Here is a 27,196-nt window from a genome sequence, read left to right on the forward strand (position 1 = left end):
GCTTTGAGAGCCCAGTCCACTCGCCTCATTTCACTATCATTAACAGTTTGCTTAGTATGTGACACGTGCTCAGTAACTTTGCACTTATGCATTTAGATGTCTTATGTTTCTCCATTCAACTCACTGGGCAAGTGCTGACTTTGCTCTTGCTGTGTGCAGTGAAGACATGCCCCGTCCTGTGCTTCCCCAGCCCTAAGAAGGAGGCTCTACACAAGCATTTCACACGTACCGCAGCGCTCAGGCTGTGCTGGAGAGTCTCGTTCTTTCCAGTAGATTCTGTAATGGAGGATGCAGCCCCTTTGCTCCAGGAATGGAATGTGGGTCCAGGAAATAACAAGGCTTTCCTTTTTCTCTGTGATGGCAGTGATATGAGGGCCACTCAGTGGTGCTGGGGGTGGGGGGAAAGGACACAAGAGGTTTCTGTCACCCTCCAAATCTAAAACACTAACACTAACAGAAACTTGAAAGATCCAGAGACTCACCTTTGTGTCTGGAGTCACCCCGGATGGAGCTGCACCCTCCTTGGTCATCTGATAATGCATGCACCCAGATTTCATAACAGATATAGGGCTTTATGCCCTCTGCAAGGGAGAGGGAGTCGTTTCAAGATTAAAGAGCAGTGTGTACTGAGGGTAAAGCAGTGGCCTATGCTAGTTTCCCTGCATCTTATTTTCCATGATGCCAGCTTCTAAGTATCACTTCCAAGAAAACCGATGGATTTTATTTATTTGTTTATAAAGTTTTATTTATTTTATGTATATGAATACATTGTCGCTGTCTTCAGACATACCAGAAGAAGGCATCAGATCCCATTATAGATAGTTGCTGGGAATTGAACTCAGGACCTCTGGGAGAGCAGTCAGTGCTCTTAACCACTGAGCCATCTCTTCAGGTGGATTTTATTTATGAGACAAATTCTTGCTGTGTGGCCCAAACTGGTTTTAAATTCATAGCAGTATCCCTGCCTTGGCCTCCTTAGGCCAAGGGTTCAGACATATACTACCATGCCTCGTTTCTTCATTAGAACAGAGTAATTGTTCTTAAAAAGGAGAGAAGCCCCGGAGGCCCGTGAAGATTTAAACATAGCCGCACAAACACAAGCATACAGAATAGTGGGCATCTGCCGATGAGTCACTGATGGGTTGTTCACACGGAGCAGCTGGAGTTCTGCAGGCATAAGCAGCCCAATGGCTTCCCTAGTTCCACAGCGCTCATGAGGGTCAGCAGAGGCCCCATGGCACCCTGGTATGTGACTAAGTGCATTCGGAGTTCAGCCCCTGGTGCCTGCCCTTGGCAATCTGGGTCTCTCCAAGTAGATCTCTGATGCCTCAGCTCCTCAAAGACTTAGGTGACCTCCAGAAATGTCAGCGCTCCTTTCTAGCTTGTAAGTGCCATACTTTGCAATTTTCTAACAGTCTCTTCCCTGCACAAAGCCCCTATTGTACTGCCCCTAGTGTCCATTCACAACACTGCTTGTGATATACTTTGAAAATTCCAAATCTTGCCAGGTAGTAGTGGTGCATACCTTCAATCCCATCACTTGGCAGAAGCAGATGCACAGAGGGGCAGAGAGGCAGAAGCAGGCAGATCTCTGTGAGTTCAAGACCAGCTTAGTCTTCAAAGTGAGTTCTAGGACAGCCAGGACTGTTGCTCAGAGAAAACCTGTTTCTAAATAAATACATAAATATCCACACCTTTTTTTCACAGTCTATTTTCAGTTCTGTGTGTATGTGTGTGTTAGTGTGCCCACGGAAGCCGGAATAAGGTATGAGGTCCCCAGAAACTGGAGTTAGAGGCAATTGTGGGCTGCCTGACATGAGTTCTCTGGGAAAGCAGGAGTTGTTATTAACTTCTGAGCCATCTCTCTAGCCTCTAAATTCCAAATTAACTAGTGAGAGAGAACTCTCACTAGGTGACTACAGTATCGGGTGCTTAGAATCAGGCTAGTGGCTTGCTTGGGTCCCTTACACTAAGAATTGATGAGGTTCAATGTCTTTTGGGGGCGCAGAGGAATTTCCCCTCACACACTTACTAAATTGTGTATGGCTTTTTTTTTCTTTTTAAACATGAAAGCCCATTAAATCATCACTCAACCGAGGTGGGAGAGAGCCTGTGGAGAGCAGGTACAAGTAAGGATGGCAACAACCTGCGTCCATAGAAACCAGAGAGTGCAGGAAGCACTTGCCAGCTTGTTCCCTAGAGTGCCAGGAGACCCAGCCTGCAGGGCAGCCAAGGCTATGGAATCATACTTTCTTTGGAAGGCTCTGACAAGTGGCTCCTGTTGCCAGTGTTTGCTGTGGTCTTCTGCCCCATGTCTTGGGAGGAGCTGATCAGCCATTGTGCCCTGTGGAGGTCTGGGAGTTCCTGGTGAGCCTTGCAAAGCTGAGCAAGGACACTACGATATCAGTCATAAGCTGAGAGCTTTGTTTTCTTTTGTTTTGTTTTTTTGATGATTCCGTATGAATACTCCACAATGGTGTCTACAGTGGAGGAGGCCCATGTGCAGAAGACTCTTATTTTCTCTGCACTATGGCCTGGTTTCTTAGCTCCTTTTGTTCCACTGTGCCGACCTGGGCTGGATGCTTATAAGCTCTTTTACAGTTTTATTTTCCAGGCAGAAATTTAGTTTCACTTCAGGTGAGGGACAAAGCAGGCAAGTCCTCCATGAATAATGTCACCTAGAGTAATCATGTAGGCACTGAGACTGGCATGTGGCAGAGGGAAATGTCCAGACACTGAGATACAGGGGACAGACAGGATGGTCATGATAGTCTATGGGTCCACCAGCCCACAATTCAGGAATCAGGTTTACTCTGGCTCACGCCAGACCATCTGACACTGTCCATTCTGCCAGAGTCAGAAAAAGTTTGTAAGGACGCAGTGGCATTTGGGAATAACACTTAAATATGGGCTAAGTAGCAATCAGTGAAAATTTCAGTTTAACAGGAAGTGACCAAAAATCAAGTATTTCCAAGTGGCAGAACAATATTAATAATGTTATTTTACAACTTTATTAAGCTGGTTTTTATTCAAATGCATAATTCAAAAGTGATTCAGAAGCTGGGCTGTGGTGGCACACGCCTGTAATCCCAGCACTCTGGGAGGCAGAGGCAGGCGGATTTCTGAGTTTGAGGCCAGCCTGGTCTACATACAGAGGTGACTTCCAGGACAGCCAGGGCTATACAGAGAAACCCCATCTCAAAAAATACCCAATAACAACAAAAAAAAAGTGATTCAGAATATTTAAGTTAAGTATGAAGAACATTTTCATCATCTACTTTATGGTATTTGTAGAGAATGATCTGATTTCCAAAAGAAAGGCACAGTGTGAACTGGGCATGAGGGATGAATCTTGATATTGCCTCTCAGTTTAGTCAGTGCGCTTCCTATCTGTGTTCTGTTTAATTTGATGGGTGGGATAGCCCCCGAGGGAAACTGGTATTACTGTAAAGTCTCCAGCTATCCCAGAGGAAAGTCACTAAGCTGCTCTCAGAATTGATGCCTTCTGCTGGGGTGTTGTAATGCATGCCTTTAATTCTACCACTCAGGAGGCAGAGGCAGGAGATCGCTATGACTCAAACAACAACAAAATCAATGCCTTTTTTTCTTCCCATTTCCTTTCAGGGTTGGAGTCTTCTTGCATTCCAGAACAACCAAGGAAACACACACACATACACACACACACACACACACTTTTGCATGTATACATGTTGAAACAAGTAACAACAATCAAACTGCCTAACATACCCCTTCTACATTTCTCTTCTATAGGCTAATCAATTTCCAAATGAAAACTTGTAGACTCTCAGTGGCCCGCTCTTCTCTTTCTGGGTGCGCACTGCAGGCAGCCTCCCCTGTAAAGGTTATTGAAGGGATCTTCACCTGTGAGAAGTCTGGGCAGGCAGGCCAAACAGGAGGCACACAGTCAACAACCAGCTCATATATTATTATTTAATATGGTGTTTTTCTCCAAGAACACCACCATACCTTAAGTAGATTGTATACATCCCCCTAAAGAGGTAATGATTTTCATAGTATAACAACAATATAGACTTTAGCAAACCTGTCCAATTCTCTCTCTCTCTCTCTCTCTCTCTCTCTCTCTCTCTCTCTCTCTCTCTCTCTCTCTCTCGGTTCCCTATGTAGCCCTGCCTATTCAGGAGTGTAGAGCAGTCTGGCCTTGGACTCAAACATCCTCCTGCCTCTGCCTCCTGGGTGCTGTGATGGACCAGCATGCCCCTTCAATTCTTATTTCTGACATTTAATCATAATCACGTGTTAGATAAAACAATGCAGTATTAGAAATATGCTGCTCTCACCGCTCTCTCATCGCTCTTGCCTCTTGGCCCTCTCTCCTCCCCTCCCCTCTCTCCACACGGCCATGGCTGGCTTCCACCCCTCCACTTCTCTTCTCTCTCTCTCTCTCTTTCTCTCTCTCTCTCCCCCCCCCTCTCTCTCTCTCTCTCTCTCTCTCTCTCTTTCTCTCTGCCTCTCTAACTCCCATCCTCTACCCTGAATAAGCTCTATTCTATATCAAAAAGATATGCGAAGTACTGTTGAGCACATTTTCCATGTATTAATACAGTCAGTCCTCATAACCACTCAGATGAAGAAAGAGGAGCAGTAATCTGCCCAAGGCCTCACATCTGTTAGTGAAGGAACCGGGACTCAGACCTGGGTAGGCTGGCTGTATAGCTAGACCATGAACCATGATATGAACTGACACTTAAATTGACACTAAGTTCTTTCTAGTCATTGTCCTGTGTTTTCAGGTATTTTCACTTGATTGTAACCCCTGACAGAAACCTTACTTAGCAACAGAGATCCCAATTATCATATACTAGTTCTAGATTCATTATGATACAAATGACAAAGAACAGGTTTGGGAATGAGGATTTCCTGCTTTTGTCATCTGTATGATGGGTTTAAAATAATGACTCATTGCACAAACATTATTTTGAGTTAAATGACTTTACAAAGATAAAGGCATCTGTTATATTGATAAGTTAACTTAGCGCTCTGTGTATTTATTTCATTTAATTATTCTTTCATCTTATTGGGCATGGCGCTAGGGGACATAATTCTCCCAAAAACATGAGACTTTTTTTTTTTTTTTTGCGTTTTCGAGACAGGGTTTCTCTGTGTAGCCCTGGTTGTCCTGGAACTCACTCCGTCTGCCTCTGCCTCCCAAGTGCTGGGATTAAACCACTGCCTGACTAACATGAGACTTCTTAATCAGTTGATTCTCTCATTAGTCCTGAGGGCAGTCTTTTTGTTTCTTGTTTTTGTTTTCACAAGACAAGGTCTCCTTGCAGCTCTGCCTGTCCTGGAGCTCACAGTGTAGAGCAGTCTGGCCATGTATTCACAGAGATTTACCTGCCTTCCAAGTGCTAGGATGAAAGGTGTGAACCACGCCACACCTGACTTACAGGACAGTCTTGGTGGACTCTAAGTTCCCATTGTTTAGTACCCTAGTATACCACGTAGTCCTCCGTAACTGAAGGCAAAACTCAGCTTGAAGTCTCCCCAAATGTCTTAGGGTTTCTATTGCTATGATAAAACACCATGGCCAAAGCATGGAAAGGATAAGGTTTATTCCATTTTATAGCTTATAGTCTATTATCCAAGGACGTCAGGGTAGAACTCACAGTAGGATCATGGAAGCAGTAACTGATACAGAGGCCATGGGGAGATGCTGTGCACCATAGCTTGCCTAGTCTGATGGCCCGTCCACATCAGTCATTAGGACAATACCCTGTAGCCTTGCCCACCACTAGGCATTTTCTCAATTGTGAGTCCTTCTCCGAAAACTCTAACTTGTATTGAGTTGACATATAACTAGCCAGCACACAAATAAAGGGGACTTTGGTGGCCCTCTAGAAGGAATGCAAGTAGTGAGGTACCTGAAATCAGAGCAGACATGTTGTAGGGTGGGATCCGTAGCCAGTGTGGGGGAAACGTCGTGATGCTCCCTGGCTGGAGAGCCCGCCATTCCACTATGTACTCCCAAACAGCAGAAGCAGCCTTCCGTGGAGGCCGCCAGGTCACCATAATGTTGTCCACGTTCTCTGACTTTGCAGAGACCTGCTGAGGAGCCAGCAACTCTTTGGGGGCGAGGAAGAGGAAGGGCAAAACAAAAGTACATAAAGTTGAAAACAGGAACTGGAGAGACATGTTTGTCCATAGTTTGTCCATAAAGTGTTTGAGGACCCGAATTCAATCCCCATAACCCACATAACCCAGGCACGGTGCGCGGGGGGTGCACACTGGTAATTCCAGAGCTGGGAGGTAGAGACGGGACGGATCCCTGAGGGGATCTGGTCAGCCAGCCCAGCCTGCTCACGGAGCTCCAGGCCAGGGACAGACGCTGTTCCTTCCCTCCCTCCCTCTTTCCCTCCTTCCCTTCCTTCCTCCCTCCCTCCCTCCCTCCCTCCCTCCCTCCCTCCCTCTTTCCCTCCTTCCCTTCCTTCTTCCCTCCTTCCCTCCCTCCCTCCCTCCCTCCCTCCCTCCCTCCCTCCCTCCCTCCCTCCCTCCCTCCCTCCCTTCCTTCCTTCCTTCCTTCCTTCCTTCCTTCCTTCCTTCCTTCCTTCCTTCCTTCTCTTACCTTCCTTTCTTCTCTCTCATTCTTTCCTCCTCCTTCTTTTCTTCTTCTCTCTCTCCCTTACTTCCTCTCTCTCTCCCTTCCTTCCTCTCTTTCCCTTCCTTCCTCTCTCTCTCCCTTCCTCTCTCTCTCCCTTCCTTTCCCTCTCTCTCTTTCTTTCTTTCTCTCCTTCCTTCTCTTTCCTTCCTTCCTCTCTTTCTTTCTTTCCTTCCTTTCTTCCTCCCCCTCTCTCTCCCTCCTTCCCTTTCTCTCTCTCTCTCTCTCTCTCTCTCTCAAAAAAAAAAAAAACAAACCAGCAAAAAAAACTAGAAAGCAAGATATAGATAGTGGTGACAGAATGGCATCCCCCAAGGTTACCCTGTGGCTACATGTACACACATACATCTGTTCATACAGACATACAAGATAAAAACACATGACAGCTTATTCCCAACTAAGTTTTGGAATGCGTCAGTCTCTCTTCCTTGTCAAGGTATATGCTTTCAGTTGCTAATGCTGGATTAGCCCCAGTGGCATGTACTATAGGCCTGAGTAGTTTTCCTTGTGGATTTACTTCCTCTTTGAATTCACTTACTGCATTTCCTCAAAGTGCTTACTGCATTAAATATAACACACACACACACACACACACACACACACACACACATCCTCTTAATACACCTCCCATATGTCTTCTTAGCATAATAATGTACCACTGAAAAGCAATGTGAGCCCTTGGTTGTGTGTTGTGCTTTCTCAAACGTTTTCACTTAGCCTTCTGCTTCTGAGATGTCTCCATTGTCCGTTTTCATGCACACCTAGCTCACTCCTTCACACGTCTGCCCTTCCTCCTCGGCTCTCTATGGACTAGCAGCAGCATCCTGAGTATTTTATTTAATAATAATGATAATAATGTTTGTTAAAAATAACCCTCCCAAAAGCAACAAAAAACAATTGAACAAAAAATAGAATAAAATAACTCTTTTTAGCTTATATTTGGACTGAGAACCCAAGCATAAAAGGCAGAACTAAAGGCCAATAGGAGACAGTGTAGTTGAGTGTGCTCATGGGACTGTCTCAAGGGCACAGTGAGTGTTCTCTGCAGTACCTCCGGTGCATGTGCAAGGCCATTCTGGATGCACACACATGACACTGCTAGCTGAGCGTGTCCTCTCACTGATCTAAAACAGATGGACAGGGGAGGGACGCAGCGCTTGCCTAGCCTTCTGGAGGCACTGGTCACATGCCCGGAAGATAATAAAATCCAGCGGCATGTTGACACTTCGGGAACAGCTAGCATGAGGACTCTCTCTTCTTCCACTTTTTATTACCCCACCTTGTACTGCTTATCAATCTGGTATATATAATATCTGATTAGAATTTTGATTTTCATGTTTATGAATTCCTAAGGCCAAGCTTCTCACTAAGTTTTCTTCTGTGATTATTTGTAGACTTGGTTCATTTTTCTGTATTTCTGCCCTTTTCTGATTGGCAGGTAGCTTTGATGATCCTAATTGTGGAAAAGTTTTCAACTCAAGGCTGTCAGTCAGTTCTCTGACAGTTTTGTTAGCTACATAGGTATTGGTAAATTTACCCCAGATTTGATTTGAGTCTTGTTTGTAAAATTCCACTATGCTGGGGCCATGGGCATATTCAATTGCATCTTTTCGTATTGGCCTTTAGTTTGGCCTTTCATGCTTAGGTTTTCAGTTGAGTTAAAAAGGGTTATTTTATTTTATTTTTGTTTGTTTTTTTGTTGTTTTATGGGGTATTTTTAATAAATGTTATTATTATTAAATTAAATGAAATAAATGTTATTATCTATTTATGTTTACCAGGTCTTGTGCTTCTATATTGTCAACTGCACAGATATATCTATCTTGCTAATAATTCTTAGATATTTGTTTTTTCTTTGAATCCTGGGGACAGTGGTTTCCCTGGGATTTTTCTTCTCTGATTGATTAAAGAAGAACTGGGTAATGGGAAGGAGTATGATCAAAGCACATGGTAAAGACATATGAAAATGTTATAATTAAACCTGTGAATACTCATTAATATAAAGAATAGAAAAGCCTTCTGAAGTAAAGAGATATTTTACGCTAGCCCTCCAATTAAAAATAGAAATATTACTACCTAGGGGGAAAATCTTTTGTACTCTAAGAATGAAGTTGGTTAGTGTTTATCTGAAGAACAACAGAAAACTCTAAGGCCAAAGGTTTAACAACAACAATAAAAGAACTTTCCTATGTACAGACATTTATTTTGCCTGCTGGGGGGGGGGGGAGGAGGGAGGACGAGGACGGAGGAGGAGGACTGGCACCTTCTCAGTCTGTCTCCCATTTACTTCCTTCAGGACCAAGTAGTCATTAAATGCTGTGTGTCTTGACCTAGAAGTTGGAACTATTTGCACTAATCTTGAATATATATATACAGATTTAAAGTGTTAATAATTCGTTTAGATTTTGAAGTGACTTAGACAATAATCTTTCCTGTATTGTCTTTTTTTTTTTGCATTCATTAATACAGGTCAATTGATTCCATACAGTAGATTGGACAGCAATCCTTACTTTCTATTTTCTATAGGAACTTGAATAAAATAAGATCATATATTCTTTCAGGGTTCAATTGTACAGTGGTTTGTGTCTGAGCATTTTTTAAAAGAGCACAGAGGTTAACTCTAGCTTTAAAAATGGTTATTATTTTCATTAAACATTGACGGTTTTTCTTCTGGACCAGCAAGATAGCTTAGCAGGTAATGGCACTGGCTGACTTTATTTTATGTGTGTGTTTTATTTTGTGTGTAGTATGTGTGTATGTGTTTCTCTATGTGTGTGTGTATTTGTGTACTCATATACTTACTTGCAAATGTCGAAGCATATACACAGAGGTTAGAGGACACTTTGCAGTAGTGTGTTCTCTCCTTTCACTATATGTTCTCAGGGCAGTAACCTAAGTCTCCAGGCTTGGCAGCATAACCGCTTTCCTCCTGCTGACCCATCTTGCCAGTCTGAGTCTGTGTGTATGTCGTCTGTGTGTGTATGTTGTGAGTGAGTGTGTGGGTGTGTTTGTGTGTGTGTGTATGCTCAAATTCATTCATCCGTAAATTCTGAGTGCTACAATTTACAGGATCTTCGTCTAAGGCTGTGATAAAATGTACACGGAGCTCTTTTCATCTCTACTTTACCAGGAATTTGCTAAACAAATCAGCTTGAGTCTCTGAGTCTTTCAGACTCCAGGTCACTCTTCGACCCAGGCACCAGTCTGCAACTTCCTCCTCTAGGATGTTTGCCAGACCACGGCCTTTCCTTTGAGACCCTGCTAACAATTCACTCTCTCTCAGTCACCTTTCAGAATCACTCCTTTATGTCAGGCCTGGTGGTGCAAACCTTTAATCCCAGCACTTGGGAGGCAGCGGCAGCTGGTGCTCTCTCAGTTTGAAGACAGCTGGGGCCACAGAGTAAGACCTTGTCTCAAAAAGCAAATACAAAACAAGTTTGCTTCCTCAGCTTCAAAGGAAATATCCCATCTCCATGTTTCCTGAGAACCCCTGTATGGATTTTTGATGTTTGTGAGGTGCCACCCAAGAGAAAGGAAGCTGTCCTTTTTGTCCTGCTGCTCTGTGGCTTGCTGAGGGCCGAGCTTGGATTGTGTGGATTATTTGCATTACCGATTCACGTTGAGTCACCAATAATGCATCAATATTGAAATAAGGAAAGAAAGAAAAGCACTTCTCTTCGGCATTCTTTAACCAAGAGTGAGAACACATTTGAATTCTCTACTTCACACTCCCTGTCTTCTGCATGAGTCTATATCTGTGGCTACATTTGTACCTATCTGTCCCTGTGTGTTTGTCTATTCTCTCTCTCTCTCTCTCTCTGTGTGTGTGTGTGTGTGTGTGTGTGTATGAGTGTGTAAAATGTATGTGTCTGTGTATGTGAATGATGTCTGTCCCTCACAACCGGCTTCACTCTGTGTTTATTGAACAGCACAGAAAGCATCACACGGGCAAGGAGTGGGATCCTTTACAGAGTTGTACAAGGGACCAAGTGCCTGACTCTAATTTATCCCAATGACCCAGATAAAAAACATTATTTATCAACCAATATCCATGTATAGTTGCTTCTAACCTTTATAGTAGATTTTACAAAGTGGCTTTCAACTTCTGTATTGGCTGCTTTCAGCAATGATACGCATGCATTGTCTGGGTCAGGGTCATTTAAGAATACATAATGTAAGATTATATCTATGCATTAGTTTAGGTGGCAAAAGTTTATTACATGGAAATCCAGGGCAAGTAAGGTTGGTTGTGACATTGTTCTTGTAAAAGGCAGGTTAAACAGTTTGAATACCCAGTAGGCTAGCAGTCTTAAGTGACTTCAAGGTGTGCTATTAACTCTGGCTGTGAGGTCCAGCAAAAGTGCCAGTCTCGTAGTATGTAAGAGGTATTTTCAGAATACTGCATTGCCACACTGGATGATATTTAACCTTCCAGAACCACAGTCTCTGACATATGTGTGGGCCACTATGCTGGCTAGTTTTTATGTCAAGTTGACACAAGGTAGTGTCATCTGGGAAGAAGGAATCTTAATTGAGAAAATGCCTCTGTAGTATTGACCTGTGGCCAAGGCTCTAGGACATCTCATTGATTGATATGGGAGGGCCTAGCCTATTGTTGGTTATATCATCAGTGGGCAGGGGGTTTTGGGGTGTGTAGGTATTCAGGCTGAGCATTATGAGCAAGTTGATTAGACCATGGCCTCAGCACTCCTTCATGGCCTCTGCTTCGGTTCCTGCCTGCTTGAACTCCTGCCCTGACTTCCCTCCATAATGGTCTGTTACCTGGATCTAGGCCCTTGTTAAGAAAATGCTTTACCATTGAGATACATCTCTATCCACTGGATTCTATATATGTGCATGCATTGTGTACATGTTCATATGTGTTGCTTTGTGTGCATGTGTATGTGTATGTATGTATGTGTTGTGTGTGTTCAGGTGTATATGTGTGTGTGTTCAGGTGTTTGTGTGTATGTGTTCAGGTGTATACGTGTGTCTGAGAACAGCCTTAGATGGTATTCCCCGAGATCTCTTCCACCTTTTGTTTTGAGACAGAGTCTCTCATTGGACTCTCCCCAGGCTGGCTGCCAAGCAGGCCCAAGGGATCCACATATCTTTGCCTCCCCAGGACTGGGATTACAAGCGTGCACCATCATGTCAAACATACTTGGGTTTTTAAATATCAGTTCTGGGCATAGAACTCAGGTTCTCCTACTTGAGAGGTAAGCTCTGTATTTACTGTGGTATTTCCCCATCTCTGCTTGTTGACCCTTTGATACTGGCTCAGTCCACAGCTGAGATTGCTATGTACTCGAGCCATTCTCCAAATCTTCCTTCCTCAACCTCATGAAGGCTAGGATGAGAGGCCTGTGCCAGCCACATGACTGACATCATTGTATCACATCCTAAAAAGAGCATGACACTACCACAGAATTCACTTTAACATTCTGTGTGCAGGAGCCAGAGAGATGGCTTAGCACTTAAGAGTGATTATTATTCTTGCAGAGGATTCAGGTTTAGTTCCCAGCTCTGACATGGCAGCTCCTGACCATGTGTAACTGCTGTGGGGGATGGGACCCCATAGGTACCAAGCGTGGTTGTAGCATGTGTATATGTGCATGCTTTACATAGGTAAAACATACTACATGCTTTACATAGGTAAAACATACTACAAATGAAATACAAATGAGTCTTTAAAACACCTATGCACAGTACCTACCCACAGAGGAGAAATATTACATTTAAAAATCAAAGGGGGGCTGCAGTGTGTATGCGCAACAAGTAAGATGCTTGCTGCTGAGCCTGAGTTTGATCCCCAAATTGCACTTGGTAGAAGGAGAGACCCAACCCCCAAAAGCTGTCCTCTGACCTACATGTGCACTGTTACATGCACATAAACACACACTAAATAAATGAATGTAAAAGATAAAATACCTATCTCTCTCTCTCTCTCTCTCTCTCTCTCTCTCTCTCTCTCTCTATTTATTTTTTCTGGTTTCTCTGTGGAGTCCTGGGTGTCCTGGAACTCCATCTGTAGATCAGGTTGGCTCAGAGATCTGCCTGGCTCTGTCTCCCAACCGCTGAGATTAAAAACATGTCACTATGCCCAGTTTAAATTTCTTTTATTTTTAAAGGCACAAACTAATAAACCACTAAAAGGGAAGAAAAGTCACCTATAATCCACATATGCAAAGACAACCTCTGTTAATATTCCCTTCACTTCTACTTGACTTTTTGTTTTTAATTATAGAAAAAACCCTGCTCATATAAATGTAGATTTAAAATAGGATCATTAAATACATCTTTCTGGTTTCTCTGGTGTGTGGATTGTCTCCCTATGTGTCTCTGAATCGCTGGCACTCCCTCTGTAGACCAGGCTGGCTTCCAACTTCTAAGGCTCTGGTGCCTCTGCATTCCAAGTGCTGAGACCATAGATACTTTACAAAGACTACTTTGTTGCTTGCAATGTACTTTTTTGTTTGTTTGTTTGTTTGTTTTTGTTTGTTTTTGTTTTTTGTTTTTTGTTTTTTGTTTTTCGAGACAGGGTTTCTCTGTGTAGCCCTGGCTGTCCTGGAACTCACTCTGTAGACTAGGCTGGCCTTGAACTCAGAAATCCGCCTGCCTCTGCCTCCCAAGCACTGGGATTACAGGCGTGTGCCACCACTGCCCAGCTTGCAATGTACTTCTGCCCCTAGAACAATTAGTGACAAGTTGGTGTGTGATTAAGACAGGCAGGGCAGTGGTGGCACACACCTTTAATCCCAGCACTTGGCCAGCCTTGTCTACAGAGTGAGTTCCAGGACAGCCGGGGCTACACAGAGAAACCCTTGAAAAACAAAACAAAACAAAAGACAAACAAACAAAAAAAAGACAGGCAAAGGTCAGATATATTTAATAATCTATTCTCTATTGTCCATTTAGGTCAGCTATAGTATTACACTGCATCAAAATTTTTTCTTTTTAAAAAAATAGAATATTAATTAATTAACTAATTAATTAATGTACATGTGCATGTTCCACAGAACAGGTTTCAAGGTCAAAGGACACTTTCAGGGAGTCAGTTCTCTCCTTCCCCACCTCGTGGGTCTTGGGGATTGAAGTCAGGCTGTCAGGCTTGGGGCTATCTCACCAGCCCTCAAGCAGGTATTCAATAAACATCTGTATTTACAGTTCTAACATTCATTCTATTATTTCCTGAGATCACAACTTCCCTTCCTCCCTCCCTCCCTCCCTCCCTCCCTCCCTCCCTCCCTCCCTCCCTCCCTCCCTCCTTCCCTCCCTCCTTCCTTCCCTCCCTCTCTCCCTTCTTTCCTTCCTTCCTTCCTTCCTTCCTTCCTTCCTTCCTTCCTTCCTTCCTTCCTTCCTTCCTTCCTTCCTTCCTTCCTTCCTTCTTTCCTTTCTTATTTATTTTTGAGACAGGAGTCTCAAAACCCAGTCTCTCTAACCCAGGCTAGTCTAGAATTCGCCATGTAGCCCGGACTGGCCTTGAACTCACAGCAATCCTTCTGCCTCATCCTCCCAAGTGCTGGGATTATAGGCTGAAACCACCACACCTAGTTTGACAATACATATTATATTTAAAGTTCAATACATTTATATTTAAATACATATTATATTGAAGTTCTCTGGTCAAAAGATAGGTTCATATTTAGCATTTTTTAGTGTATTGCCAAATTGCTTTTCAGAAAGCTGTACTCACAAAGAACACACAAAAATAGTTTTTACCAACATGGAACACAGTCTTCTCACACTGCCAGTCTGACTGGATTTTCCATGTTTTTCAAAATTTTCATCTCATTGATTGCTAGCTATGTAGACATTTTCATTGCTTTCTTGTTTCTTTCATAATGGGGTGTGTGTCATAGATATGCAAGTAGATATACATGGATACATACTGAGTGTATAACTTATACTTAGGATCTTATGTATATTAAAAAGTGCTCTCTGACCTATACAGGCTGGGCTCTTGCACTTCCTTTTTTGAGTTATGTGTTCACATCTCTGACATACCATGTATTTTAGAAAAAAAAGTACATAGAGTAATAGAGGCATAAATATATAGATACATATTGTCTTTATATTAAACTGTGAGATATCTAATAATCTAATATATTTTATATTAATTTAATACTAATCATGTAATTTAATATTAATCATATAATTATAATATATAATACATCAATTATATATGATTAAATAATTTAATTCTATAAAATACATACATATGTAATATAATTATATAATAATACTATATATTATATATTATGTTACATAATACTATATATAAACTGTTATATAATATATAATAGAACTGTCATTTGCATCTTTTTTGGATTTGGTTTTTTTGAGACAGGGTTTCTCTGTGTAGCCCTGGCTGTCCTGGAACTCACTCTGTAGACCAGGCTGGCCTTGAACTCCGAAATATACCTGTCTCTGCCTCCCACGGTGCTGGGATTAGAGGCATGTGCCACCACCGCCCGGCCTATCATCATTTGCATCTTAAGCTTCACTTGCATCTTTCTTCTTTTTGAGACAGGACCTCACCACAAAGCCTATGCTGGCCTTGCCAAAGATCTTGCCTCAGGCCCCTGATTTGTGCACTATCACATGTATTACTTGTGTTTCTTAAGATAAAATTATTTCACAGTGCATGAACATGGAAGTGTTTTCCAATAGTTAGGAAATTTATCTTTTTCTACATGTCCCTGCCTTGAGTGCTTCTCCCACAGAAAGAAGGGATTACCCACTGCCTACCAAACAACTTTTCATTTTCAGGAAGTGAATATGGCTGCCAGAGCTATGTTTGTGAGCCTTCCTTGCGGCTGGGTGTGGCCAGGTGAGTGGTGTGGGCCAGCAAGTGGCAGCACGAGCAAAGCTGCTGTGCACTGGGGTGAGCTCCTGAGACGGCAGCCACGCCCTTCTGCCTCTCTCTGTTCTGCTGCCTATGAGGAAACAGCTAGAGCTCTGTCAGCCTTTTTGGACCATTTCCAGGTGAGGATGAATGGCAGCTTTAGTAGAGCTCCGGAGATAGAGGAGCCTGGAGTACTGCCGTAAGCACCCTGAGCTATCTGTGAACCCCCTCCATGTGAGAGCCACAGTGGTCAGGCCCGCAGTCACTGATACCACATGTCCTTGTATTTCCTTCTAGCTGGCTCATTGAGTATTCTTAAAATATAACCACGATTTAATGCTTCATCTAAAATAATAATGTTTTGGAACTGCAGAGATGACTCAGCCGTTAAGAGTACTAGCTGCTCTTCCAAAGGACTCATGTTAGGTTTCTCAGCATACGTTGAGGCTCACAATCGTCTGTAACTCCAGATCCAGGACATGAGATGCCCTCCAATAGGCACTACATGCAGATGGTATACAGGCATCCATGCAGGCAAAAGACACATAAAAAAATAAGTAAGTCTTTATAGAATAGAACCAAATACAAGTGGCAAAAACAGTCAATGAAGTGATTCCTAATGCTACTTTGCTACACTCCTAGACTGGAGCCCACCCCAGGCATCGTCAGAGAGGCTTCATCCATCACCTGATAAGAGCAGACGCAGAGACGCGCAGTTAGACATTCGGCAGAACCTAGGGAGCCCTGTGGAAGACGGCGAGGAAGGATTATAGGGGCCAGAGGGCTCGAGGACACCAAGGGAACACACAGTCCACAGACTCAACTAAGGAGGGTTCCTAGAGGCCCACAGAGACTGCAGAAATAGTCGTGGGGCCTGTGAGAGTCTAGGCTAGGTCTTCTGGATATATGCTATGGTTGTGTAGCTCGGTGTTTTTGTGGGATTCCTAACACTGGGAGCACGGCTGTCTCTGACTCTTTGCCTGCTCTTGAGACCCTTTCTTTTCCTTCTCTGGGTTGTCTTGGCCAACCTTGGTATGAGGGTTTGTGCCCAGTCTGATTGTAACTTGTTATGCCATGTTTGATTGATGTCCCTGAAGGGAAGCAGAGGAGGAGTGGCTCTGGGGCAGAGGGGACATGTGGAGGGAAACTTGGAAGAGTAGAGAGAGGGAAATTGGTTTGGGATGTACTATGTGAGAGAACAACAAAGAGAGAAAGAGAAGCAAAAGGAAACTTAAAAAAAACCCTAATGTTTTCGTAGAAATTTCTTCAATCTGATGATTGTTAGACCCATGTATAATAACATTATGACAGCAAATTATAAGAAAGGGTCCAATTATAGTGTTGTATTCTGCTTAGAATTTTTTTGAGATCCATTTTCTTGCTATTCATGGTTTTTTTCTTTGAAAAGAAAATTGGAGAAGATATTATAAATGTGAGACTGTACATGTAGTTGAGATTTTTTTGCTGAAAACAATTGCATATATTTAAATATATATAATAAAGAACAAAATTTCACTAAGTTTCACTAAGGTCAGAATTTCATTTTAATACTCTTGGTTTTTAAATATAAGTCTATAAATGTTTTTCTAGAATTTAACAATATATATTATTGAATCTATAAAAATAAGTCTAGCTGGAAAATATTACTCTAATTTAATGTAGCTTTCTTTACTAATAGTTATGTAAGACTATAATCCCTCAGTGATCTTCAAGACAATGTTATGAAGAAATTGAAGCTCAGAGGATTTAATTCCCTTGTTCAAGGTCATCCCAGGATGACAGACAAAGACAGCTGCAGACTCTAAAGTCTAAACTCTTGGCTACTCAAACAAGGCTTTGGCTTTCACCTGCAGGAAGCGAAAGGTGAAGGAGACAGTTTCCCATAGGTAATGCTAAGGTCAGCAGGTACCTACCAGTGCCACACAGGTCTACTATGTTAATTCGAGTGGGTGCAGAAGCACCTTTCGAGTTGGCTGCAGACACGGATGCAGTCCAAGTCCCAGTTCTGGGGATGACCCCGGTCCAGGAGGTGTGTCTTGTAGTATTCTGTAGTGTCATTTTCTTTGTCACCTCTTGTAAGGTCACCTGATAGTGGAGGATCTTCCCTCTTGCCTCTGATGGATTCAGACTCTGCAACAAAACATGCACATATTCTTACTCTCAGACCAGGGCATGCTCTCTGTGGCTGGACTGCCTGGCCCTGCTGCCGGTGACTCTACGGTATGACCTTTTTATTTATATCTTCTCATCTCCACCGTACACTTTGATTCTGTGATTCTCACCCTCACACTTTCTATTTAGTAAATAAAATAAAATAAAATAAAACTAGTGAACATTTTTAAAAGATAATTCTTTAAAACACATTGACTTTCCTTTCTTCACAATAAAGCTTACTAATGGTAAACATGACTGTGAATTCACCATCTCTTAGATCCTGAGGTAAACACTCACTTCTTCTGGGTTTCTTTCTTTCTTTCTTTTTTAATTTTTTAATTTTTAAAGTTTTTTATTTTTTATTTTTTTATTTATTTGATATGTTTTTTATTTACATTTCAAATGATTTCCCCTTTTCTGGCTCCCCACTCCCCAAAAATACCATAAGCCCTCTTCTTTCCCCCTATTCCCCCATCCACCCCTTCCCACTTCCCTGTTCTGGTATTGCCCTATACTGCTGCACTGAGTCTTTCCAGAACCAGGGGCCACTCCTCCGTTCTTCTTGGCTATCATTTTTTTTAAATATTTTTATTTTCTATATTCTTTGTTTACATTCCAAATGATTTCCCCTTTCCCGGATCCCCCCTCCCCATATGTCCCATAAACCTTCTTCTCTCCATCCATTCTCCGATTACCTCCCTCCTTTTTCTCTGTCCTTATATTCCCCTCTAATGCTAGATCAATCCTTTCCAGGATCAGGACCCTCTCCATACTTCTTCATGGCAGTCATTTGTTATGCGATTTGTGCCTTGGGTATTCAGGGCTTCTGGGCTAATTAATATCCACTTATCAGAGATTGCATTCCATGTGTATTCTTTTGTGATTGGGTTACCTCACTTAGGATGATATTTTCCAGATCAAACCATTTGCCTAAAAATTTTGTGAATTCATTGTTTCTAATTGCTGAGTAGTATTCCATTGTGTAAATATACCACATTTTCTGTATCCATTCCTCCTTTGAGGGATATCTGGGTTCTTTCCAGCTTCTGGCTATTATAAATAAGGCTGCTATGAACATAATGGAGCATGTGTCTTTATTGCATGCCGGGGAATCCTTTGGGTATATGCCCAGGAGAGGTATAGCAGGGTCCTCCGGAAGTGTAATGTCCAGTTTTCTGAGGAACCGCCAGACTGATTTCCAAAGTGGTTGTACCATCTTACAGCCCCACCAGCAGTGGAGGAGTGCTCCTCTTTCTCCACATCCTCGCCAACACCTGCTGTCTCCTGAGTTTTTGACTTTAGCCATTCTGACTAGTGTAAGGTGAAATCTCAGGGTTGTTTTGATTTGCATTTCCCTAATGACTAATGATGTTGAGCACTTCTTAAGGTGCCTCTTGGCCATTGGATATCATTTAATATATGGATTATGTCTGGGGTATTCAAAGTTTCTAGGCTAATATTCACTTATCAGTGAGTGCATACCATGATTGATCTTTTGAGACTGGGTTACCTCACTTAGTATGATGTTCTCCAGCTCAGGCAAATCATTAGCCTTTCTATACTCAAAGGATAAGCAGACTGAGAAAGAAATTAGGGAAATGACTCCCTTCACAATAGCTACAAACAGCATAAAGTATCTTGGGGTGACTCTAACCAAACAAGTGAAAGACCTATAGGACAAGAACTTCAGATCTCTGAAGAAGGAAATCGAAGACCTCAGAAAATGGAAAAATCTTCCATGGATTGGCATGATTAATATAGTTAAAATGGCCATCTTGCCAAAAGCAATCTAGAGATTCAATGCAATCCCCATCAAAATCCCAACTCAGTTCTTCATAGAGTTAAAAAGAGCAATTCTCAAATTCATCTGGAATAACAAAAAACCCAGGATAGCTAAAACTATTCTCAACAGTTAAAGAACTTCTGGGGAATCAGTATCCCAGACCTCAAACATTACAGAGCAATAGTGATAAAAACTGCATGGTATTGGCAATATCAGGCAAGCAGATCAATGGAATAGGATTGAAGACCCAGAAATGAACCCACATACCTATGGTCACTTGATCTCCAACAAAGGAGCTGAAAACATCCAGTGGAAAAAAGATAGCCTTTTCAACAAATGGTGCTGGTTCAATTGGAGGTCAGCATGCAGGAAAATGTGAATCGATCCATTCTTATCTCCATGTACTAAACTTCACTCCAAGTGGATCAAGGACCTCCATGTAAAACCAGACACACCGAAACTAATAGAAAAGAAACTGGGGAAGACCCTTGAGGACATGGGCACGGGGGAAAAGTTCCTGAACAGATCACCAATAGCGTATGCTCTAAGATCAAGAATTGATAAATGGGACCTCATAAAATTACAAAGTTTCTGTAAGGCAAAGGACACTGTCAAAAGGACAAAACGGCAACCAACAGATTGGGAAAGGATATTCATCAACCCTAAATCTGACAGAGGGCTAATATCTAATATACACAAAGAACTCAAGAAGGTAGAACCCAGAGAACCATATAACCCTATTAAAAAGTGGGGTACAGAGCTAAACAAAGAATTTTCACATGAAGAACTTCGGATGGCTGAGAAGCACCTTAAGAAATGTTCAACATCATTAGTTATTAGGGAAATGCAAATGAAAACAACCCTGAGATTTCACCTTATACCAGTCAGAATGGCTAAAGTTAAAAACTCAGGAGACAGCAGGTGTTGGTGAGGATGTGGAGAAAGAGGAACACTCCTCCACTGCTGGTGGGATTGCAAGATGGTACAACCACTTTGGAAATCAGTCTGGCGGCTCCTCAGAAAACTGGGCATGACACTTCCGGAGGATGCTGCTATACCACTCCTGGGCATATACCCAGAGGATTCCCCAGCATGCAATAAGGACACATGCTCCACTATGTTCATAGCAGCCCTGTTTGTAATACCCAGAATCTGGAAAGAACCCAGGTGTCCCTCAAAGGAGGAATGGATACAAAAAATGTGGTATATTTACACAATGGAGTACTGTTCAGCCATCAGAAACAATTAATTCTTCTGGGTTTCTGTTTTAAAATTTGTAAAACGATATGGAGTGCCACCGTCCACAGAGACACACAGAGAAAAAGAAACATGGAAAGCATGGGCATGGGTGGGTGGTGGGGGGAGGAGGGTGCCTTTTTAAATATAGGAAATGCAGTGCTGCTTGAAACAGCAAACTCGAGACTTCCAGGAGCTGAACTAGTAAAACTAATTCTTAGGAACTTGGATTAGCCATCCGTGCTGGGAACCTAGTTCCAAACTGCAAAATTTTGATTGAGAGCATTTGGGAACAAACCCACTAAGTAAGCAGAAACTATCTGATATTTCTCTCTGGTCTGTACAGTGTTTTGCCCAATAGCCACAGCAAATGAAGGCACAGACTGTGAAGAGTTGTCCGCAGTGCCCATTGCTGCCTACTGCAGAAAGAAGGTGGGGCCTGTAGGTTAGTTTTCTAGGCACAGCTATCTGTTCATGGCAGGAGACTCTCTTTACTGGAAGACTGAGGGCCAGTCAGTGCCCTTGCTTGGGTTTCTCACTTACCAGGAGGTTGAATCATTTGGTTTCTTATGCAATATCTCTGTCAGAAGTGTTTGGGCCGACATGAACATCTGACACACTTCAATTCTTTCACTTTAAGTGAATAAGCCAGCTTTCTGATCATAACTTGGATTCTGAGGCATTGAGCATGGGAGAATGTTCTGTTGTGCCGAGTCAATGTAAGATACAAGTCTGTTGGGGGAAACACTGGTCCTTAAGTCCTAAACTAGCTTTTGGTCCAGTGTACTGCGTGAAGATGGTGCTGCTGGGGAACTTTTGGGGACTGTTGAGCATCGTCCTGAAGTTATCTTCTCAGCTGTCTATTACAGCCAATCTCATTGCCTGTTTGAAGATTACGTAAGCAAGTGCTTGTTTTTAATTATATTCCCCAGTTGTATGTGTGTGTGTGTGTGTCTTTTCTTTGACACAGAATCTCACTGTGCAATCCTAGCTGCCTTAGAACTCACTCAATAAACCAAGCTGACCTCAAATTTGTGTTAGCTCCCCTGCCTCTGGGATTATAGGTGTGCACCACCACACCCAGCCATGCAGAAGCTTTTTAAAGTATGATGTTCTAACGAACACCATATTACTTACTACACATGGGCTTTATCAAAGGAGAAAAGAAACATAGATAAAACGAATGCTTGTAGGGAAGCCATCCTCTGGCAGGATTTAACAGCTAATGAACAGTTAACCTGAGGAATGACTTGGTGGGAGAACTTGGACAGTCTATGTTTGATACACTTTGAACCTATGGGGCTGGCGGGGAAGGATGGTGTGAGAGACAGCTGAGGGGATGCATTTCTGTAACGGGCACTCGCTTCTATCTGTAGTGTTTCCCCCACCCCTCTGTTGTGATGTGTTGTTTCTCAGGCTTGAGACAGTGAGGTTCAGGCCACCACAATTTATAGATGGAATCCCCTGTCACCTTTCCAGCGACAAAGCACCTTCTCTAGCCGAAAGGCTATGAGCCATTCTGACACACAGCGTCAACTAAAAGCATGAGTTTAGCAATTTGGAATGCATGGGGACAAGATTTTTTTTTCCCTAAGAGCCAAAAGGCTCTGAATCACAGGAGACAAGAAGCGAACGTTGAAGATGGACATCTTGCCAAGCCAATTGACTCTGTAGATAAATGTATTTGCACTCCAGTGCTACTCATTTGCGATGGTGACAAGGGAGAAAAATATCATTTTGTTAATCGTGAGCTTTACATGTCTTGTCATGCTCAGGGCTTCTCATTTCCCATTCTGAGGCGTGCCCAGTCATAGAGCTGCTGAGTAATCAGCTCAAGCCCTACCCAGGGAGAAGACATATGAGAGTGTAGACCGCCCCCTGGTGGGCAGCGGCGAGTGGCGCTATCTGGAGTGTGCGGCTGTCTTGTCAGTCCTTGTAGGGTTTCTAACACCTGATCTCTTGTAGCAGCGTTGAGTGTGGCCTCGGGCCACATACATGGTAAGAACACGCTACAAGACAATGCCTTCCTTTTGATTTCCTTCTTCAGTTTTTCTCCCTGTGCTGTATGGAAACACTGCAAATGAAGCACTCCCTGGCTAATCCTACGGTAAAGGCTCTTAGCATCAAAAATAACGTGGGGAACAAAACCTGAGACAGAACAAAATTTGACATATCTCAGAATGTGACACACTTGATTTGAATTTTTAAGTTAAAAATCTACCAGAGCTTAGAAGGTGCCTCTATATTGACAAACTATTTATTACTAAGACATAGACAAAGCCTGCTGTATTTATTTTAAAGTACAGCTTGACTCCTAGATGCAAAGAAGAAAAAGAAGGAAAACGAGGTGGCTATGTAGCACAGCGGACAGAGCACCGGCTCTAATGTCCAAAGGGGAAAACCGTTAGAGTTTGGCTGATGTCAAAGAAGAGCAGCACTGATGAAGACCCCTTCCAAAGCTCCTGTGTTTGGACACATTAGTTACAGTTCTTCTTTCCTTTGATTTCAGCTTTCGATTGTTGCTGATTTTGTGCACATGTGATGCTGGGGATTGAATACATGGGCTTTCTACACTGAACCGTCTCCCCAGCCTCCATTCTTAGTAGGAGGGACCTTTGATTTTCTCACTTTTCTGTGTAACATCTGTTACACAGAGTTCCTGTTTTTTTTTTTTTTTTTAACACTTTGAAACAGAATATCCCTATTTTCAAAATAAGGATAATAATAACTCTTGGCTTCTCCTTTGGCTCTCTATGAAATTTCTACTAATGTTAGGGCTATATCCAAAGTACATATAATTTGTGAGTTGAAAATTGAATACTGGGTGAGCAGGATTGCTCGATGGTTAAAGAGATGTTTGCCAACAAGCATGATGACTTGAGTTCAATTTCTGACACCCACATGGTGGAAGGAGAGAACAGTGAATGGCACTGCACACAACCTCAAATAAAAAAATATAGAAACAACAACAAAATAAAAAAATCCACACAAACTGAGTACCTTCATTTTGGAATTCATAACTTGTATTCAGCAGCCCCCGTACAAAGTGGAGAACTAGGAAGCAGCCATGTTGTTGGTTTGCTTTGCTGAGATGAGGGTTCGCTGTGTTTCCCAGGCTAGCCTTAAATTCCCATGCACACTGATCAGCATTTTTAGTAGTTAGGACTATAGGTGCATACCAGTTGTATTTTAATTTTGATTTAAAATTTTAATCATCACTCCACTGAAATCTTCCATGCATGTGTTCTCCCTCCCCCGCAAGCTATCAGCTCACCTGATATCCTCATGGGTTTGCACAAAGCTTGCCTCATAACAGGAATGCTGTTCTGACTTTTCCTAATTACCTTGTGTGCATCTTCATGATAGTCTCATGTGCTGTACATTAGTATTATCTTAAGTTTACTCATAATGAAAGTATGTACCAAGAGGCTGAACACCTTGCTCAAGAACACATGAGCTACACCATTTAGCTGCAACACAGCCACACAGAGAGACAGAGAACCCTGCTTTCTCATTAGGTCAGAGGCTAGAACTCTTGTTATCCCTGACATGTTCTCAACTGCCACAGAATGAATTGAGATCCTGATTCAGCAGGTCAGCAACCAGCACCCTTGTTGACCCAGAACTCCAAACCCCAGCTATATAGAAGACCCATCTGCTTGTCTGGTCACTGGCCAAATGCACTCGCTGACCCAAAATTTCACTGCTGTCCCAGGCGATACATAGAAATTATGGCTGCTTTTCACATCAGAGGCTACACTCCTGCTGACACTAGTACCTCATCCTCAGCTACCATGGAGTCAACGTGCTTGTCGATCAAAGGCCAGCACTCCCAACGACCCTGACGCCCTACCACCCTGCTACCACAGTACTGCACAGAGATCCGTCGGCTCCTTAGGTCAAAGGCTAGCAGCTCACCTGACTCTGGCACTCTGTCTCTTGGATACTGCAGAATCACATTGAGTGCTGGCTCATGAGGTTAGGTGCCACACTCCTACTCCTCAGTCATCTCTCTTGCCGACTGACATAGCTTATCTACTTGTGAGGTTACAGGTTGTGTACCCCCTAGCCAAGCTGATGCCACCTCAGCTACTCTACCACACACCAGTACTGAGTGTTCCCATGAATGAACTTCAGGCATCACAGAGCTGACCCAAAACCAGCTAAGCTGTGGTAATGCCAAGGCACAGATACAAATAATGCCTCAACATAGGTGGGCTAGACTCTCAGTCCAAAAGACAAGCAGTGAACTAACTCCAGATGTTAACAAGAAAAACCAAGACAATATGCTGCCTCCCAGAACTGCCATGCCCGTAGTGATGATCTCTAGCAAGAGTGGCTTAGGTGAAATCCTAGGTAAAGTAGTCCACGGAATTATAAAGATGTTCAAAGAATTCAAAGAGGACATAAGTAAATTCCAGAATGAATTTGAAGAGAACAGGAATAAACTCCTGAATTAATTCCAAGAGAATTTATTTGTACAAACAGTTGGAATAAAAGAAAGAAGTCAATCCAGGATACAAAGTAAGTTCAATGAAGAAATAAAAATACTTGGAAAAATCAACCTGAGATGAATAGAAATGAAAAATTAAATAAGTCAAATAATAAGAAAAATCTCCCTGGAAAGCCTCACACATGGAATGGACCATTCAGAGGACAAAATATCAGGGCTTGAGCTAAGCTATAAGACTTATGTCATTTGATTAGAGACACTGATTAAATTTTATTTATAAGATTTATTTATTATGAGTGTTTACATGCATTATGTACAATGTGTATATCATATGCATGTCTAGTGTTCGGGGAGGTCAGAACAGGTATGGATCTCCTAAAATTGTGTTTGCAGATGGGGGCATCTGGGAACTGAACCCTTGTCCTCTGCAAGAGCAACCAGTACTCTTAAAAGCATTGAGCCATTTCTTCAGCCAAGTTACAAATTTTAAAACCACATGATCTTTGTGACACTTTCAAATGGTCAACGTATATACTCCGGGGATAGAAGAATGAGGAAAAAAAGCTGTGTTAAAGGCATAGCAAACACAGAAACTCTAAAAGCCAAAAGCACAAGTCAGATAGTGGTGATGCACACCTTTAATCCCTTCACTCGGGAGGCAGACGCCGGCAGATCTCTGAGTTGAGGCCAGCCAGGGCTATAAAGAAACCCTGTTTCAAAAAACAAAACAACTAAGATATTTTCAAGCTATGAAAGATCACAGATGACCTATACCTGACAAGACTGTCATCACTGAAGGAAAAGGAAAAGCTTCCCATTAACAAAAAGTAAGCTAATGGAATTTATGAGCATCAGGTGGGCTCAACAGAGGTTATTGGAAGGAAGATTATGGACAGAAGAGGAATAAACACATCCAAGAGGCTCCAGAAGGTGGGATAAATGATACTAACAGTTGTTCTGTACGTAAGGACTAAGAACACTGAGCATTGCACAACCACCAAATGACGAGAATCCATTTACAGCTCTCGGTACCAACCCTGAATTTTAATGCTTTCGATGTCTCAATCAACAGACGCAGACTAGAAGATTGGGTTAGAAAATAGGAGCACTTTTAAGGCAGAGCCTTGAGGTACTTTCTGGATCAAGATGCTGCTACCGATTTGTGTTTGGTGTTTGCCGACTGGACTGAACTGCCACTACTGACTGATTCATGTGTGGAATTGCCCTAGACAACTAATTCTAAACATGTCCACATCCCCTGTTAGTGGGCTATAAGGGAGGGTGAAGCATTTAAGAACCTTTACTAAAGTAAGTTTTGAAAACTCCAAGCCTAGAAAAAAACACCAAAAGAAGAAAATAGAAGGAATACAAATAGAAAAGGAAGAAATCAAAGTATATCTATTTGTAGATTGTATGTATGAGCGACCCTAAAGATTCTATCAGAAAACATTTAGAACTGATAAACACTCAAGTAATTGTCTGGATATAAAAGCAGCACACAAAAGTCATTAGTTTTCCTATGTATCAGTGATGAGCAAACTGAAAATAAAATAAGGGGAATAATCTCATCCAGGAATAAACTAAGGATGTGAAAAGTTTAATTTTTAAATTACATTTTATTTAGTTATTTATTGCATTTATATGTATGCATAGGCCTGTGTAGTAAAGGTGGGCCTACTACAGTTTATGTATGGTGGCCAGTGCTCAACTTGTGGGAGCCAGTTCTTTCCTCCAACATGTGATAGATCCCAAGGATCAAACTAAAGCCACCAGGCCTGACAGTAGGCACCTTCACCCATCAAGCTCTCTCATTCTCCCTATAATGAAAGCTTTAAAACACTTAAGAAAGAAATTGAAAAGGACACTAGGATTTTCATGCTCATGGATTAGACAAACCAATATTGTAAAATGGCCATTTTACCTAAAGCAACCTAAAGATTCCCAAAATTTCCAGTTGCATTCATCACAGAAATAGAAAAAAAATCTTGAAATGCATATGCAAGTATAACAAGAGACCTTACATAGCCAAAACAATTCTGAGCAACATGAATCCTGCTCAAGGCATTGCTAAATCTGATTTCAAGG

At 42.3% G+C, this 27,196-nt stretch overlaps 1 protein-coding gene across 4 annotated transcripts in view; it reads right to left on the reverse strand.

The window, feature by feature from the left end:
* Il12rb2 (interleukin 12 receptor subunit beta 2) overlaps window positions 1-27,196 on the reverse strand; it is a 92,373-nt gene that overhangs the window by 12,987 nt on the left and 52,190 nt on the right. For all 4 annotated transcript variants that reach the window (XM_052173862.1, XM_052173863.1, XM_052173864.1 and 1 more), the window contains exons 9-12: window positions 17,399-17,615; window positions 5,904-6,104; window positions 483-581; window positions 230-388 (exon numbers count right to left, since the gene is read on the reverse strand). In XM_052173862.1, the coding sequence (XP_052029822.1) occupies window positions 230-388; window positions 483-581; window positions 5,904-6,104; window positions 17,399-17,615 (676 nt within the window). The remainder of the gene's footprint in view (window positions 1-229; window positions 389-482; window positions 582-5,903; window positions 6,105-17,398; window positions 17,616-27,196) is intronic.

The sequence above is a fragment of the Apodemus sylvaticus genome, chromosome 2 (genome assembly GCF_947179515.1).
Source record: "Apodemus sylvaticus chromosome 2, mApoSyl1.1, whole genome shotgun sequence".
Classification (NCBI taxonomy): Eukaryota; Metazoa; Chordata; class Mammalia; order Rodentia; family Muridae; genus Apodemus; species Apodemus sylvaticus.